Source organism: Centropristis striata, unplaced genomic scaffold (genome assembly GCF_030273125.1).
Source record: "Centropristis striata isolate RG_2023a ecotype Rhode Island unplaced genomic scaffold, C.striata_1.0 Scaffold_46, whole genome shotgun sequence".
Classification (NCBI taxonomy): Eukaryota; Metazoa; Chordata; class Actinopteri; order Perciformes; family Serranidae; genus Centropristis; species Centropristis striata.
In genome coordinates this window covers 3316-22706 of record NW_026739062.1, presented here as the reverse complement: position 1 = coordinate 22706, position 19391 = coordinate 3316, and the positions used below count along the sequence as shown (strand labels likewise).

The following is a 19391-nucleotide window of genomic DNA, read 5'->3' as shown; positions in this document are numbered from 1 at the left end:
AACATATGCTCTGCGTTTAATGTCTTTAACACGTAATCTTGCGTCTGTTTATTTTATTATTTATTTGTTTTTGTTTCATTCTTTTCCATTTAATTATTCTTCTATTTTATTTTATTTTTTAAATATTTACTTCTATTTTATTTTTAGCATTGTTTATATTTCTGTAACTCGTTTCTTCTTCTTTGTAACTGAGCATTGTATTGCTGTTTGATATAAAAAAAAAATTAAAAAAGGCACACAACACAGGTAAGCAGCTACAGTTGTGTGGGGCAGAAGCAGAATTTATTTATCCTAAATAAATACAAATAAAATAAGAATTATTTTGTTATTTATATTATATATATATATATATATATATATATATATTATATATATCATATTTTATATATATATATATATATATATATATATATATATATAATACACTGAATAACAAAAGCAACTGCAGTTCTGTGGGGGCAGAAGCAGAATTTCTTTATCCTAAATAAATACAAATAAAATAAGAATTATTTTGTTATATATATAACAAAATAATATTAATAAGGTATATTTTTAAAATAAAAAAATAGTTTTTATTTTTAAGGGTACAAGGTTTTTGCTTTAAATTTAATTGTTTCTTAGAAATTTACTTTCAGAAGATCCAAGATCAGCCCCGTCATTTTTTTTAGAGTTTAGGTCACGTGTACATAACGGTCACACTGCGCGCTTTTATTTTGAATTTCTTGGGAACAGCGCCAATAGCGGCAAAGAGCAGCAGTCCGCTGAAGAAGGAAGATCGTGCATTTGATACTGGTGAGTGGCATATCTATCTCTCTATTTTGTAAAGTTATTGTATTAAACCATCATTACTATCGAAGTATTGTGAGGTAAGACACTGAGGAATTTTCAAAAATGCTTGTTTGAACTCAGACTCAGCTAATGTGGTGAGTGTTTTAGCTAGCTTTAGCTAATGCTAATAGGCCTAATAGACCTAATTTGTCGAAATGCCGTAACTGTTTTTTATATAGCCCCTCTCTAAAACAAAGGCAGTATATACAATTTCGAATAAAAAAAATGCAGCTGAATTAGCTCAACAGGCCCATGTGGCTACTTTTTGTTGCTGTGGCAGCTAGCTCTTGGGCTAGTTACTGAGTGTGGTGGGTGAATTTAATCAGCCCACAAGCCACTGTGGCCAGTTAAAAAAGAAAATACAGTGTTTCCCACACATAGACCATTCTGTGGCGCACCGCCACAAAATGATTCTGTTTTTTTTTTCCTCTCTAGGGGATTAAAAAAACTGTAACGTCTGTAACTTTAGCCAACACACAGAAAACACCACATTCACATCAATAAATAAATGTTTTACAATGAACCGGGCCGGTCTCAGAGCTGGCAAGACTCTCCGGTAACGTTAAGGCTTATTGAATGGTTTCCTTAAATGCCGTTAACGGACGAGAGCAGTCAAAGCGGCTGCTTCAAGCTAGCTACATCGAGGGTAGGTTCGCTTCCTGTTTTCAAAGTAAAAGCACAAATTCCAACGTTATAAAGGGCAACGGGCGTTTTATTTTTGTGAATGTAACCGGAAGTGCGTTGCTCACGACGGCTAGCTTGAGTAGTGCCGAATTCGTCCGAACAAAATAGTAAACAGCTGGTATTTAGACAAATTAACGAGGCACTGGGGATCTAAACGGCTACTTTCTCACCTAAAAGGGTTTAAAATGATAATAAAGTGATATATTTAAATAATTTAGGACTTTACCGCCCTTATAGGCTACAGAATCTGAATCAGGCTTTGTTCCTTAGGTAGTTTCTTTATTTTCTTTATTTTATTTGTGTTAATATATTTTATTTTTTACATTATTTTACCGAAACAGTTAGAACAGGTTATTGGTTGAGGTAGGTCTTAAGTTAATTATTTGAAATAAAAACCTCCAATTGAAGTTGTTTTGTGCAAATCATTTCTGTCACAGAATCTAAAGATTGAACTAGTTGGGGTGAGGAATGAAACCAGGCAAGGTTCTGGTAAAAATGTTTTTAGTTGTCTTCTCTTAAATAACTTGCTTTTAAAGAAGTAAGACTGAGCTGAAATGCTGTAGCTTTATAGTGTCTCAGCAGGTGACTGAAGAACAATAGAAACAGGTTTTTTCATGTGGCAGCTTCAGAAAGTGTTGAACACCGCCCGCTGCATCCACCCGATGACCCACTGCACCACACTGTGACACTCGATTCACCCACCGGTGTCATGGAGCACCACACATTGCTACCTGGTCTGTGGGAAACACTGAAATATATCATGGCGGACCTGTAACTACATTAATTGACAGCGTTTGCGAGAGTATCAGAGACGATCGTCCGTGTCACCTTGTCGACTGACTGTTTAGTGTGTGTGTGTGTGTGTGTGTGAGTGTGAGTCAGACGGAACACACGTGAAATAGACACACAGCGCTGATGTCGCGGACATCGTTAAACTTCTCACACTCTAGCAAAAAAAACCTAGCGTTGTGTTGTGTGACAGCAGATAGAGAAGCAGGTATTTATTTAAAGTTAGAGAGGGAGAAGGAGCAAGGTGAGCCGAGGGAGGGATGTGAGGGAGTGAGGTGGGAGCGGACAGGCAGGTGAGGCTGGGATAAGAGGAGAGAAGCTGCTGATTGAGAAAGGCAGATAAGCTATTTTAATTTTGACCAAATTATCTAGTAGTTGATTTATGGATAGTGGAATAAATATTGCATGGTGGAGCTTACTGTGGTATTATCATACTGTCAGATCTTGATATCATGATATGCCTTACTATACTGCAATAAATATCATGGGCTTGTTATTGAGGTATTGGGATTTTATGATATTTTGATATTGTTACAACCCTAGTAGAGCACAAAGAGCAGAACAACAGGGGATGATACAGTTAATCTACAGTAAAATTGAACGTGTGTGAAGAAATAGAGCATTTTCTAAATCAATATTTTTACGTCGTGTACTGTTAACTTTTTTTTTTAAAAACAAGACAAATTACAAATGATACAAATGTATGCTTGCAAAATGGTGGCTGGTAAAAACATTGAGTGACTGGTAGAACATCATATTTGTTGAATAATGAAATCGTAGCTCCCTGAATCGTAATTGAATCAAATCGTGAGGTGCCTTACGCCTGGTACACACATTAATCTAATTTTCAACAGATGTTTTATATGTGTGAGAGCCCACACATGAAGATAAAAAAATCTTTGATTGAACAGTTTTGATCATATTGTGTGTGGTGTGCTCCGATATTCCAAATACAGCACACCACACACATAAAAATTTGTCTCATGACACACAAGATTCTTGTCCCCCGTGCCAGAAATCTTGCGTGATCAAACGTGATCTGATATTTTTGAAAATATTGAACATGTTTAATATTTACAATTGTCAGCACCGACCGTTTTTCTGAGTCGATTGTTGGGAGAATTTTACTCTTTAACACCCCACACGACAGGGTAATCTCATAAAATAATTTTAGGATATTTTAAAATAATCGGCTGATTTTTGTCCTTGGTCGAAGGGGGAAAACTGGGCAAAATCAGTCAGATTATCTTTATGTGTGTGGTAGGCTTTAGATCAGTAGTTCTCAAATGGGGGTACGTGAAGGCACTCCAGGGGGTACGTGAGATTTTAAAATATACATTTAAAAAGTAGCATCCATGCAAAAATCCTTTAAAAATAATTATTTAATAAATATTTTAGGAAAATATAAGTATAAGTTTGTTCATAAAATGAACTTTATATTCAGTAGGCTATTCAATTTCCTGATCCTAAAAACCCAGAGTGTCCCCCATACCAGGATGGTTGGACCCAACCTGTCATATGCCACCTGGGATCACCTGTCAATCACTCAAAAACTCAAAGATGGAGTCGTGGTTGAAGCGTAGCAGTTATAGTTTTAAATGGTTATATGCTCACTGTTTTTACTAGATTAGTTTGAATCACTACATTTTAGTGATGAGAAATATTTGCAATAAAGTTATAGTCATAGATTATTAACATTCAAAGTGTTTAAAATAGTTGTGTTTTTTTTTTCAAATGTTTGAATTTTTAATGTGTTTATCAGTTCCAAAGTTTAATAAATCAGCCACTGATGGCACAGCGCTCTGTTTTTAACTCTTTTTTTTTTTCCAACCAAAAATGGTTTGCCCTGGTTAGGGGGTACTTGGCTGAAAAAATAATTCACAGGGGGTACATCACTGAAAAAAGGTTAAGAACCACTGTTTTAGATGGTACACCCCTGCTACAATAGTACATCTAGACCTATCGTGTGTTCATTCTAGATTATTTATGAGAGTGTCATTAATTAACAGCTTAATGTAGCTGTCAAGGAGTTAAATTATAGTAATTTCAGTTAATATGTGTGAATGCACCTGACGTAAAAAATATGACAAATCCAAATATAATAAGAACCCTCCGTTGTTCTATTTCTTGGCTGGCTATATAATTTTCATCTACAAGTGTGTTAAAATTGTGAATTTAACCTGAAATTGTATTGAATAGTTGGTGGGTGAATGTTAACCACACAGTATTTACCTGTGCAAAAACATAAATTATAAGTGCCCCCTGCTGACTTCTCTCAACCATTGTCTTCCTGTCACATTTAGATTTGTCTGGATCACAGTTTCTCACACTGTTGAAAGGTGTTCTTCTTTGCCACGTAAGTATTTGAATGTAATAGTTTGTCATATATGTACAATGTATCTGTTGTTAGTTCATGCTCATTTGTTAATTTCAGTACTGATATTTTACAGTCGCTGCCTGCTTCTGCTCAGTTTAATTTATTAGAAATTATTGTAAAATGAGGAAGGAAAGAACAGGGTCAGCAGACTGGTGTTTTGACTGATGGAAACAAAATTGGACTTAATTAGATAGAATAGTTTTGTTTGTTTAAGCTTACTTATGAAAAAATATTAACCCTTGTGCACCCCTTTAAAAAGTAATGCCATTTTTGAAATATAAAACAAGATTTCCTTGTAAAATAAACAAAATATTTCAGCCACTGAGTAGCAGGTTTCCCATTTAATGATGTTAAGTTGAACCACTTTAAAGAAGGGTAAGAGTTAAATTTAATTTTAGATTAGACCTAAAGTTTCCATTATTTTTTTGTTTAGTGGGCTTTGTTTATATGGGAGGCCTACTAGTTACCTAAACCAATGGGGAAAAAATGATGATGTAATACAAGCCCTTTTTCATTTGACATGTGGGAAACACTCCTGTGTATTTTTTAGTGAAATGGATTACTTCAATGGCAATTCAAGGACAAGGAGGAGGAGAATCAAAAGTAGAGTGCAGCAGCATTTAATGACCCTTGCCATGGAGGCTGTGGACCAGGCAGATCAGGCTGTTGACCAGGCAGATCAGGCATTGGATCAGGAAATGCAGGCAGTGACAGTAGTGCAGGCGGTGGATCAAGAGATGCAGGAAGTGGATCTGGATGTGCATGTTGAGGAATATATGGAGAACAATGCTGATGAGGCTGAAAATCTGCAGTTGGACTTTGACAGTGATGTTGATGACTTGTACATGTGTAGTGACTGTGAAGAAGATCCTGCCTGTGATTTTACTGAAGAGGAACCTCACTCTGATGCGAAAAGGAAACTAGCTGAATGGGCAGCTCACCGTCAGGTGTCTCATTCTGCAGTGTCAGAGTTACTGGCAATACTCTTAGAGCTAGGTCTGGATGTACCCAAGGATCCCAGAACTCTCCTCGGTACAGTGAAAGATTGTGAGGTTCAAGAGATGGGACAGGGAAGTTACTACCACTTTGGGCTTACAAGTGCAATACTGTCAGAACTGAAAATTACAAACGAGTATGAACTGACAACAGACACATTGACTCTTCGTGTGAATGTTGATGGGCTGCCTCTTTCAAGGAGCTCTAATATGCAGCTGTGGCCTATTTTAGGTCAAATAGTTGAACTACCAAAAGCAAAAGTGTTTATGATAGGTGTATATGCAGGTCCCTGTAAACCTGAATCTGTGACAGACTACATGCATGATTTTATTGAAGATGTAAAAGCCATCACAACAACAGGCGTAATGCTAAGGGGGAAACAGTACAATGTTGCACTTCCAGATGCTTTTATTTGTGACACTCCAGCAAGAGCTTTTTTAAAATGTATCAAAGGTCATGGTGGCTATAGTTCTTGTGAGCGTTGTACACAGTATGGCATTTATGTTGACAGTAGAGTTGTGTTTCCAGAGATGCATTCCAGCCTGAGGACTGACACTCAGTTTGAACAAATGTCTGATGAAGACCACCATCACTCTAAGTCACCTCTCCAAGGGCTAGGCATTGGTATGGTTTCTGCTTTTCCTCTGGACTACATGCATTTAGTTTGCTTAGGCATTGTGCGTAAATTGATTGCTCTGTGGTTTAAGGGGCCATTGCAATGTCGGGTTCCATCTTCTGTCCTTTCCGCCATCTCTGATCACTTGAAACTGTGTAGACAAAGCTTACCCTGGAGCTTTTCCAGAAAGCCAAGATCTTTGTCCGAGTACAGCCAGTGGAAGGCGACAGAATTCAGGCAATTCTTATTATATACAGGGCCAGTTGTGCTTTTTGAAAGATTGCCCAATCAACATTACAGAAACTTCCTGGTTTTGTCATGTGCTATGAGAATACTTCTGTCTCCTCTTTGTAGAGAGTTTTGTGGTTTTGCCAGAAAATTGTTAAGATTCTTTGTTACCAACTTTGCTAAGATATATGGGACAAAATTTCTGGTTAACAATACACACAGTCTTATACATTTAGCAGATGATGCTGAAAAATATGGCCCTCTGGATTCAGTTTCATGTTTTCCTTTTGAGAATTATTTGGGACAGTTGAAAAAAATGGTGAGAAGACCACAGGGTCCTGTCCAACAAATTGTCAGACGTGTCTATGAAAGGCAATTATTTCCTCACATGTCAAAAGACATGCCTGAAGGTGTTGAACTGAAACAGCCCCATGCATCTGGACCATTGCCAACAGATTTTTCCATGCAACAGGGTGTTCAATATAAGATGTATAAACTGAAAGACACAATAATCTCAAACTCCAGTGGTTCCAATTGTTTTGAACTGGGGGGCAGAGTTGCAGTTGTGAGGAACATTGTGCATTCCACTGCAGAAACACATGTAGTGTATGAACTTTTTGAGACGCGTGCATGTTTTTTCAAGTACCCCATGGAGTCGACATGTCTTGGAGTTTGTTTACTATCAAAACTGTCTGGTCAGCTTGCCAGTGCTCCAGTAACAGACTTCACAAAACCACTGCTATTATTGCCTTTTCAGAAAATGTTTGTAGCTTTGCCTCAGCTACACAGCACATAACATGATGAACTTTGCAGGATGCCCTCATTCAGTGTGGTGGAGTTCGTGGATGAAATTGACCATGATGGCTGCAAGCAAGTCGACATCATTCCATCAGAGTGGTTCGAGGGCACTGACGGAAAATTATGCTGGTGGCCACCAGCTACGGTGCAAAATGTGACCAAGGCTGTGAAAGAGGGCACCCCACCAGCTGAAAACTGGATTCTGTGTAATGTGCGTGTGATGGGAAATGCAGGTAACTTTGATTTTACTCATTAACTACTACTCTATTTCCTTTACTTACTTTAAAGCCCGTTATTGCCAACTTTTTTTTTTTGTGTTAAGTTTTCTCTACATGGTTGTCTGAGCTAATTTGTCAAGGCCACACTATCCCTCTGCAGATTCGACATCTGCTTCATATTCTGTATACTGTATGTGCATGTCTGTCAGTCTTGATTGGCTATTACTCGTGACTTCTAAACAATCATTTTTCAAACAATCATATTACCATAGTAATAACTAAAGACATTCAACTGTAATCTATACTTTGTTCCTCATTTGCTGATCCGAAAAATGACTCAAAACAGAATTTTGTTATCTGCGACAACTGTTTTAAATTCCTATGGAAATCGGTTTCTATTTTAACATCTGCTTCACTCCTTTTATTTTGTGTCATTGTATTTTATAGCCACTTATGAAGAGGCCAGGGTGAAGTTACATAAAGCTGAGTATACATCAGACCTGACAGACACTGAAGATGGCTTGAAAAAGAGAAAGTAGGTGTTTGCGGGGGAATACAGGTTAAAGGTAATTTCCATAATATAGAGGCAGTAATGGTTTAACTTATATATCTTAATATTAACCTCTCTAGGGCAAGGTCAAAACTCTTCCAGAGTCAGAGAGAATCAAGTGAGCAGTCTGATTCAGAGGAAGAACTTCCACCCACTCCCCCAGAAAAACTTCTTAGGCTAGCAGCAAAGACTATGACCAGCCGGATCACCAGCCCCACTGCCCAGCCGGTTGCAGTTTCCGCTGTCCAGCAGGTCACCAGCCCTACTGCCCTGCCCGTTGCAGTTTCTGCTGTCCAGCAGGTCACCAGCCCTACTGCCCTGCCCGTTGCAGTTTCCGCTGTCCAGCAGGTCACCAGCCCTACTGCCCAGCGAGTTGCCAGTTCCACTCTCCAGAGGGGTTCAAGCCCCAGCTGTGAAGCCATGTTCTCTAAACTTCTTACAATGTTAGAGGAAATTAAGGAGACCCAGAAGGTTCATGGTAAGATGCTAAATGTCCTGCTGAAGAAGCAAGATGGATCAGAGGAGGTTCCTGATGGAGTGGTCTTCCCGCTGCAAACTCAAGTAAATGTTGAGGCTCTCGAGGAGAAACTGGGGGACCGCAGTCTAATGTCTGCTGTTGTAAGTTTTTTTTGGGGTGTTTTTTATTTTATTTTATTTTTATTACTTTTTTCCAAATTGATTTTCATTTGCCTACTAAATAAAAATATGTGTAACATTACAGTAAATTACATAGAGGCTAAAACTTCAAATGTGACCTGCTCCATCAATATGAGTCACATTGACCCAGAAACACATTTTGAGATTTTGATATGTCTGTAAAGAGGAGACTTTTAGCTTCATGTCAATACCAACATTATGTTTCTACGCCAAATATTCCATGAGATATGCTCATCCAAAGTTCGACTGTTATCAAAAGTTAGTTTAGAGAAAAAGGGCTTTAAAGAAAATGATACAGATTCCGCCATGTTTCACATTAAAACACATTTATTAAGACTAGACTCACAATATCTTTGGGTCAAAGGTGATACCCCACACCTGTATGTGTAGTCTACTCATACTGTCACACATACACATGCACGTGACCTCGTGCACGAGCACATACACAACACAGTACAGGCCGAGAAGCTCATGTAGACAAGTATCCAAAACACATGGAATACAATAATGATAAAATATGAACAAATATATTGTACATATGATGTCATACAGAATATATGATGGGTATTTAAATATAATAATACTTTAAATATATTAATAAAATATTAAATATCGAGCCACGTGCACACATGGACTTATACTTACTTACAAGTGCATATCCATACAATAAAAAATATATATACAGACAATGGCCCTTTTAATATTATAATAATACAGAATATATTTTATATTATTTCATATTTATTTAATTATTTCATAATTAAACTCATATGCATCAAGGAAGTAGGCAGTCCTCTGGTGTTGCTGCTTCTCACACTGCATCCTCTCATAGAGTCGTATGGAGCTTCACAAGATGGACCAAATGTTTCTCATCTACGAAATAAGATAGCATAAATGAAAAATCCAGTCATCACAAACCTTTTGGGCTGGCTAAATCATATTGAATCATTGTTGAATGAGGCCTGATCATTTCAGTATTATTGCTTCAATCTGATCACTGCATTCACTGATAGACATACAGGATTTAATACAGCCCCATATTCAGAAACATAACATATTCACCATATCAGATCTTTTAAACAATACTTTTACCATACTTTAGACTGTTTATTTTGTTATAGCCTAAAGATCTCCTCACCTTTGTGTCTCACAGCAAACCTGTCTCCTACAAATTATGTTTGTATATCACCGTTTAATAATGAGCCTAAGTTTTGTGGTGATAAGGTAATCACTGCCTGGATTGTGTTCAGAAACAACACTTTTTTGAGTGAATGAAACACTGATTTTCCTCATTATGTTAAAAAAATGTAATTTATAGGATGCTGTTATCACACAGCATTATTAGCTGCTTTCTTAGCCTGCTCTAGTGATTTTATTAGCCCTTACTAACAGAGAAAAAGAGGATTATTAGCTATAACCACTATAAGAACTTACCATCAGTCATCTCTTTAACTGGGTCACGTCTTCTCACGTCTCCTCCGGTAAACAGCAGCTAGCAGGCGCCGCTGTTGTGAAGTTTGCGGCTCCACTTGTACTCCCGAGCTATCGTAGTCTCTTTAACATTGTCCTCGTTTAGATAACTACAGTCAGAGACATTGTATGCTACCATCGGCTCATCCATCAGCGCAATATCTTCCTCCTCATCTTCCTCCAACTCACTCTCTCAGGCATTATCTTAGCTAACGTTAGCTGCACCGTCCTAGTCGGAGGTCCCGCTGTCTCTCTCTCCTCTCGTCTCCTCACCTACCAGTGTGGTGAAATAGTCCATAATTAACTCTGTCCAGTTATCAACACATGTAGGACTTCTATCTCTGATTAAATTGAAAAGTTTTGCAATGTTCTCCTCACATTAATCCATCTAGTTAAGCTGGCGATCTTCAACACTATGTGAACCACGTCATCCAGCCTGTCTGTAAACAGCTGTGTGCCGCGAAAAACGTTCTGACGTTACGTTTAAGAGCTTAAAAATTATGCTTATCATTTGAATTTCATATTAATGTTAACATTGTCTTAAAGCTGAGACTTTGTTTATTCAGAAACGCATAAAACCCCAAAACAGCCCAAAATCACTTTTTTCATGTTTGAAAGTGTTTTTACAAGAACAGTCGGCTGCGACTCATTTTGATGGAACGCGTCACAAATGTTTAGTTGACTTTTAAAAAAATTAAATCTTTGAAGCTAATTGTCTTAGAACTTAATGCAGGCCATTTTTCTCTCATTTTGGCTCTCATCCCTAGGTTGCCATTGTTGCAGATATAGGGGGCACAAGTGTCGATGATGCAACAAGGCGAATGATGAAATACATTCTGTCAAACGAGCTGGCATTGGAGTACAACATGTTTGGCCGTCATGGGAAAAAGAAGTTTAAGGACTTGGGTCTTTTCAACGTTGTGTATGGTAAGTAAGTAAGCCCTTGTGCCCTCCTCCTCCTTACTAGCCTCTGACCCTTGTGGCCAAAAAAGGCCACACACACTAAAATTGCTATTAAATCACCATACATCAATATTTTTTTCAGATTTTTTTTCCATAAATCTCTTAAACAACTTCAGACTTGTTGAAAACTACCAAACATTAAATCATTTTCAGAATTTTAACCCTTTATATGCCAGCTTATATATTTGAAGTTTTTCATAATTTCTTCCAAAAAACACAAAAAATGAATTATTTTCCATATAATAAATAGTAGAGACTTGGGCTTTTGGTGGAGATTACAGTCTTGGATATGTCAAAGATTAGCCAAAAAATTGATTTGATTGCAAATTGATTAATTACCCCTGGTAGTCACAAACCTCCATTATATAACTGGCAAAATAGAAGAATTTCATGCATCGGCCTACAAATTGGAAAATGGTGGAATTTGGTGGAATACAGTGAAAATGTCAAATATCACTAATTTTTTATGAAAAAGAATCTGAAAAAAATATTGATGTATGGTTATTTAATAGCAGCTGTTGTGTGTTTGGCCTTTTTTGGCCACAAGGGTCACCAGAGGGTAATAAATGCACCAATGGAGTATAAAAGACATGAAAGGGTTAATGACAATGGATTTCAAAAATATTACTAAAATGTTCCTGCAAAAATGCATGCCTCGAGCTGTAACACAGCCAAAATGATCAACAAATGGGGAAAAAAAGAAGAGAAAAATTTACAAAAATTACAGAGGAGGTTAAGGGTTAGAGAAGTTAACATCCCATCTGCAGGTATCAAAGTTCTCCGCTGCCCTGATGGATTTCTGTCTGTTGGAAAAGTACATTAAAGTAAATCGGAGGAATAATGTCTCACAAGATGAAATTGCAAGGAATCTCTTTGTACTGGACTGCACTATTTTAAGAATTGCTCATCTAATTTAGTAATAAAACTAAAGTTTAAATCAGTATATATGTATAAATTATTTCAAATCTGAAGCCTGCATTGTACCATTGAATCCTCAACCTATTTTGGCATTTTAATGTGAAAACATGTTTATCATTTTATTTAATGATTATTTGTACACACCTCACAAAGCTATTGTTATGATTGTGAGGGAGTATTATGATAAAATGTTTCAAGTTCAAGTAGGGTACTTAACTATATAAATAATTATTTATTTATATTTACCTTATAAAGGTATAAATAATTTTTTTGGTTTAAAATCCATAACGATTATCCATCATATTCTTCATACTTTTGCCAATATGGCCCTGAAGTTGGCCATTGTTTAATTCTAAATGATGTTTAAAGAGAATATGTTTTTTACTGTTCATAGCTCATACTGTCAACCAAATTTCTTTTACAGAGGCTCTAAAAAAGAACTCCTTGACAGCACAAGTGAACCAGCAGGAAGCGGAAAGGGCACTGTCCAAATGGTTCACTGGGGCCAGGGACAGAGGCGGACGAAGAGCAGCCAGACAGCTGGTGCCAAATTAAGTAAGCAGTGGTGGAATGAGTTCAAATTGTTTTCAGTACAGTTTCCCTGTTAAAATGTTAAAAACTAATAACAAATATTTGTTTAAAGTAAAACTACTAAAACAAAGTAAAGAAGTTCAACTTAAATTTTTGTAACATTGCATTGTATTTTCATTACATATTCAAATTCAAAGAACTTTATTTTTCCGTTAGGAAGTTCACATGTGAAGGAACACACACACACACACACACACACACACACTATATAAATCTGTTGTTAATTTTTGTTGGAAAATATTTAACTGAAAATCAGTAAATGTTAAAAAATAAAATGTTGAAATCACCATTTCTTTTTAAAAATTAGAACTGGTTGGTGATTAATAATTTATTTGATTAACCCCCTGAGCCCACTCGGGACTTTTTCAGCCATATTTGTGATTTTCACTTATTCACTAATTTTGGCTGTGGTACTGCAAATGACATGATTTTTGGAAGAAGGATTTCTTTCTTGAAATTCAAATTTAAATTTTTCTAATGGCTCTATAATACTTTGTACAAATTTACTACCCTTATGAGCCATTCAGGCTGAAAATGTCCACCTCCAGAAAAATGCTATAAAAACTTTACAGATTAATATTTTTTTCTACTTTTTTCTGCATAAACCTCTTAAACAACTTCTACCAAACATTCAAATATTTTGAGGATTTTAACCCTTTAAATGCCAGTTTGATTGCACAATGTCACTGTTTTTTTTATCACAGCCTTTGGTATGTAAAAGATTAAGAACAAAATTGATTTTGATGCATTTTAAGTTTTTGTGTAGTGTCAGATTTAAAATGTAAAAACCCCTTTTGGGGCACTTGATGGCAGACATGTCCACTTTTAAATCACGCTTTAAAAATATTACTGATTACTGATTCAACTTTTTTGGGTTAAATCTTTTAATCAACTTCAGTCCTGATAAAATCGATCAAATATTCTATTATTTTCAGGATTTTAACCCTTTAAATGCCAGTTTGTCAAGACACTCAAAACAGCAATGATTATTCAATATTTGATTGTTTTGATTAGAACGGAAGTTGATCAAAAGATTTAACCCAAAAAAGTTGAAAAAAATATATCAGTAATAGTTTTATTGTGTTTTTGGAAGTGGTCATGTCTGCCATAAAAGGGTAGTACATTTTTGAATCTGACACTACACAAAAAACTATAAATGCATCAAAATCAATTTTGTTGCTAATCTTTGACATATCCAAGACTGATAAATGCCCCATAGTGGGGCGGATTAGCTCAATATTTCACAACAATCGTTCACTTTGTGATAAAAGCATGAAATTTGGTAGATGTGTTGGTGAATATGTTTCAAACAAATCTGGATATTGGGCCACCTCAAAAGCGCCCCCTAGTGGCCGTGGCAGGCATTTGTTATACGAATAAATCAATGATGAATAAAAACTGCCCTTTTAATAATACCAACTGGTGATGAATTGTATATTTTTGGAAAGCCTGATTAGTCACCTTTACAACGAGGTACAGCTTGTAAGGATAGTGCATTCATGGAATGAGCAACAGGGCTAAACGTGTGGGTAGCACCCCCCAAAAATGTGCATCCCCTGTGGGGCGGATTAGCTCAATAAATCACAAGAATTGTTTATTTTGTGATAGAAGCACACAATTTGGTGGATGTGTTGGTGGATTTGTTTCAAACAAATCTGTATATTAGGCCATCGCAAATTCCAAGATGGCGGCCATTTTTCAAGATGGCCGACACCTTAGTGGAGCAATTGAATGATATAATGGTTTATTTGGTGATACAAGCATAAAAATTGGCATGAGCAGTCTCCATGGGTCACTTGACAATAAGCCACCCACAGTTACTTGGGTTGAAAAAAAAACACTCCCAGCCACTTGAAATTTCTATTTTCAAGATGGCCGCCCCCTGGATCCTCAAAAGATCAATTTTCTCATAGAAATGTATTGGGATTTAGATTATTCTGGAAAACAAGTTTTAAAACATCATAATACAGTTGTGTTGAGTTGTTGATCATAGACAGATTAGACAAGAGTGAGTATCTGCACTACCAGGGCACACTGGTGATATATGACTGCTGTTAAACTCAGAGTGGGGTTCAATGTCAGCCAATTGTAAAGTTAGTCAAAGAAGAGACGACAACTCTCTGAGTAGTTTGAGTTAACCGGGTGGTGTACAGATCGTACAGGGTAAAAATGGCATTGGATGAACGATTGGACTAAGTGTAGGGTTAAGGCATGAACTTAGTTGTATCCCATACATCAAAGTGCTTATTAAAAGGTGGTAAAAGAATAAACCCTCGGCCTCTGCCTTTGAATTTGCTGCAGACATTGCAGAAGCCATCATAACAGTTGAGAAAACAAACAGCAGGACACCAAGATCATACTGGTTATAATCCCATTGCAAGAAATGTTCCATTATTTCATAAAACAAATGCTCTGCCTATCTTACGTAGTCCAACCCGACTAGATGAAGGTGATGGCATAGAAAGCACATTGACAAGAAACAGAGCAAAATATCATTCAAGCTGTAAACTTATGTTCAACAACACACAGCTGGAAAGGGCCCAAAAAAGAGCATCTACTGCTGCTAAAGACACTAAAGATACCAAAGATATCCATGTCAAGAGGTCAAGAAGATCCCAGACCTCTTATGAGGCTGGATATGTGTGGGGACAGGCATTGAAGAGAGACATCCACAAATGCCAAGCCCGTCCGACTGGGGATGGGTAAACAGGACAAGGAGTGGAAAGTCTTCTGGACTCCACTTCCACCTATTGCGGAGAGTTGTTGGGAGTTGACAAAATGTGGGTGCACCAAGGCTTGTACTGGAAAGTGTAAGTGCTACAGATATGGACTCAGTTGCACATGCCTATGTATTGCCCCTGCTAGAACGTATTTGCTTGTTTCTTTTGCCAGTGTTATTCCCTGTTGTCTTTTGTGTTTTCAAGTGTAGGCCTATGGCTTGGCTTCCCCTCGCCACATCGGTGCATTATGTTCTATTTTGTCACCAGCCTATTACTGTGACATGTTCAGTTTTTACTTTGTAACATTGCTTTCACATTTTCAGTTTAGTTCCCTAGTATAGTTTCAGATACTGTTTGTCATGGTTCCGTGTCAGCCAGCCCTGCTGTTGCCTCTGGATCTGTCATTATTGCCATTCAGTATTAACCATTGCTCAATTATTATTTTGGAGCACTGTCCATTCAGCACCACAACTGTGTTTCCCCACCCCTGAGTATTTATTTGGCATGTTTAATGGCAGTAGTAATGGTTAGTTATAAAAAAAGTAATTTAAAAAAGTATTTAAAAAAACCCTCATGGTAAGGGAGCCTGTGTACCTTGGTGAACCCGGAGAGCTACGCCGGTGGGAGGGAACTCCTGTCAGGTTTTACCAAACTGGACAGGTCGTGGGCAAGGAGTCAGACAAAGCACAGTCAAACAACCTCTCTTGAGGAACCCAATACATTTCTATGAGGAAATTCATAATTTAAAGGTTCACATGGCAGGCGGCAGTCATCCTGAAAAAAAGAATTGCCGCCTTGAAATTTCCAGTAGCTGTGGCTGGCTTATTGTCAAGTGACCACAGATACTGCTCATGCCAGTTTTTATCCGTATATCACCCAATAAACCATTGTATCACTTAACTGCTCCACTAAGGTGTCGGCCATCTTGAAAAATGGCCGCTATCTTGGAATTTCAAGTAACTGTGCATTGCTTATTGTAAAGTGACCTACAGATACTGCTCATGCCAATTTTTATGCTTGTATCACCAAATAAACCATTATATAATTGAATTGCGCCACTAAGGTGTCGGCCATCTTGAAAAATGGCCGCCATCTTACAATTTCAAATGTCTCGGACAATTTTTTTGTTAAGTGACCCATGGAGACTGCTCATGCCAATTTTTTATGCTTGTGTCACCAAATAAACCATTATATCATTCAATTGCTCCACTAAAGTGTCGGCCATCTTGAAAAATGGCCGCCATCTTGGAATTTCAAGTAACTGTGGGTGGGTTATTGTCAAGTGACCAACAGAGACTGCTCATGCCAATTTGTATGCTTGTATCACACAAATAAACCATTATATCACTTAACCGCTCCACTTGGGTGTCGGCCATCTTGAAAAATGGCCGCCATCTTAAAATTTTAAATGTCTCAGACAATTTTCTTGTCAAGTGACCCATGGAGAGTGTTCATGCCAATTTTCACGCTTGTATCATAAACTGAAAGATTATATCACTTAGCCGCTCCACTAACAGAAGAATACAAGCCAAAGAGGAGGCCGTAGCCTGTGAATGGGAATATCAAGACCTAATAAAATGTTATACAAAGTTAATGTTTGTTTCTATTAGACTGTAATAAAACTTTTGTCACTTTAACATGTCTCTAAATTATATTTGTGGTGCTGAAAACATGAAACAGCAGCTGTAGGGTAGGCAAAGCATTCCACGCCAGTAACCACCGGCGGCCATTTTTAAAAATGGCTGCCACAGCCATCAGAATTTTTTTTTGCGATGGCCCAATATCCAGATTCATTAAACATGTCTTCAGCAATGAGTGTACCAAATTTGATGCTTTTATCACAAAATGAACGATTGTTCAGCTAATCCGCCCCACTACCAGCCAAAAAGTATTTATTAAATGGAAAATAACTCAATTTTTGTTTGTTTTTTCTTTGAACAGTGACATCATGGAATCAAACTGGCATTTAAATGGTTTAAATCCTGTATATAATAATTGAATATTTTTAAAGTGTTATTTAGAAATGGACATGTATGCCAACAAGTGGCCAAAAAGGGAATTTTACATTTTAAACCTGACACTACACAAAAAATAAAAATGCATAAAAATCAATTTTGTTCTTAATCTTTGACATATCCAAGGCTGTGATAAAAAATAATGCCCCAGCCAAAAAAAATTTATTTTATGGAAAATAACTCAATTTTTTTATTTTTTTTTTATTTGAAAAACAGTGACATCGTGCAATCGAACTGTCATTTAAGAGGTTAAAATCCTCATAATCTTTGAATGTTTGGTAGTTTTGAGCAGGGCAGAAGTTGTTTAAGAGGTTTATGCAGAAAAAAGTAGAAAATAATATTAATCTATAAAGTTTTTATAGCATTTTTCTGGAGGTGGACATTTTCACCCCGAATGGCGTGAAAGGGTAGTAAATTTTAAATCTGACACTACACAAAAACTAAAAATGCATCAAATTCAATTTTGTTCTTAATCTTTGACATATCCAAGGCTGTGATAAAAAAAACAATGCCCCAGCCAAAAAAAATGTATTATATGAAAAATAACTACATTTTTGTGTTTTTTTCATATAAAACAGCTCTAGGTTGGATGTTTATCAAATTGTACTCAGTACTCAATTAGGATGTTTTAAGACAATATTTGTATGTGTACATCTGTAAAAGGTAAGAGGTTTGTGAAAGTGGGACGCATGTATCATTTTATTATGGTCAGTGGAGTAGCATAGACCAGGGATCTTATAGCTGGGACCAAGATGGGTCTTGTGTATGTAACTCAGTTGGGGTCCACTAACACCTAATATAATGCTGCCTTAAACCCACATGGGCAAGCATGCGACCAACATAGGACTCACAGACTATCCACCCATGTTTCAGCTGTGGCGGCCCCTGCTGGTGTTGCCAGTGGGGCCTGAAGTAAGTTGCTGGTTGACAGGGGGGTCGGGCCAGCCCGGCAATCTGGCGATTGAGGACACCTGTGCAGGTGATCTGGGTTTACTATATAAACTGTTGCTTATTCATTCTGTCTCTCTCTCTCCTTGCAGATAGACGCCTGTCTCCTAGGTGGTGCGGCAGCTCTTGTTTGAGTTTTGTTTGTTATTCTGTTATGTTCCACACAACATCCACACACACCATACTTTCCAGACATGCACATCCCACACCACTGATCTTACTGACTTTCACACCTCATTTTATTGTATCATTTATTATTTATGTTAAATAAATATGTTCCTTATTTATTTGAAGCAGTGCGTCTTTCGTTTTTGTCGTGGCTTAGAGCCAGCTGTGACACAGCTCACATTGTCCCCATTTAGGACCAACATGGGACAAAAAAGGGTCTTGCATATCTTGCCCAGTTGGAGCCCACCTGACACCTAGTGTAATCCTGCCTTAAACCCACATGGTCAGTTAGCATGGGGCCAACATTGAACCTGTGGACAATCCCACTTGCAACCCATATTTCAGCCCATACTGTCCCCATGTAGGTCCCTCATAGGATTTAAAGCTGGGGCCAAGATTGGTCTTGTCTGCTTTGCCCAGCTGGGGCCTAACTAAAACCTTGTGTAATCCTACTTTAAACCCACATGGTCAGTTAGCATGGGGCCAACATGGAACCTGTGGACAATCCCACTTGCAACCCATATTTCAGCCCATACTGTCCCCATGTAGGTCCCTCATAGGATTTAAAGCTGGGGCCAAGATTGGTCTTGTCTGCTTTGCCCAGCTGGGGCCTAACTAAAACCTTGTGTAATCCTACTTTAAACCCACATGGTCAGTTAGCATGGGGCCAACATGGAACCTGTGGACAATCCCACTTGCAACCCATATTTCAGCCCATAATGTCCCCATGTAGGTCCCACATAGGACTTAAAGCTGGGACCAAGATTGGTCTTATCTGCTTTGCCCAGCTGGGGCCTACCTAAAACCTTGTGTAATCCTGCCTTAAACCCACATTGTCAGTTAGCATGGGGCCAACA

The 19391-nt window shown here is 37.6% G+C and overlaps 1 protein-coding gene and 1 long non-coding RNA gene across 2 annotated transcripts; both read left to right on the top strand.

Annotated features, from left to right (window-relative positions):
- Window positions 1-711: 711 nt before the first annotated feature.
- Window positions 712-7414, top strand: LOC131968026 (uncharacterized). Its single transcript, XR_009394023.1, has 3 exons — window positions 712-792; window positions 4605-4657; window positions 7332-7414. It is a non-coding gene; the product is annotated as an uncharacterized LOC131968026 (long non-coding RNA).
- Window positions 7415-8276: 862 nt separating this feature from the next.
- Window positions 8277-18659, top strand: si:dkey-187a12.4 (uncharacterized). The gene is made up of 4 exons (XM_059328775.1): window positions 8277-8702; window positions 10979-11138; window positions 12517-12647; window positions 18459-18659. The coding sequence occupies exons 1-3, from the start codon at window positions 8277-8279 to the stop codon at window positions 12645-12647; spliced, it is 717 nt and encodes a 238-aa protein (XP_059184758.1). The 3' UTR covers window positions 18459-18659.
- Window positions 18660-19391: the final 732 nt, after the last annotated feature.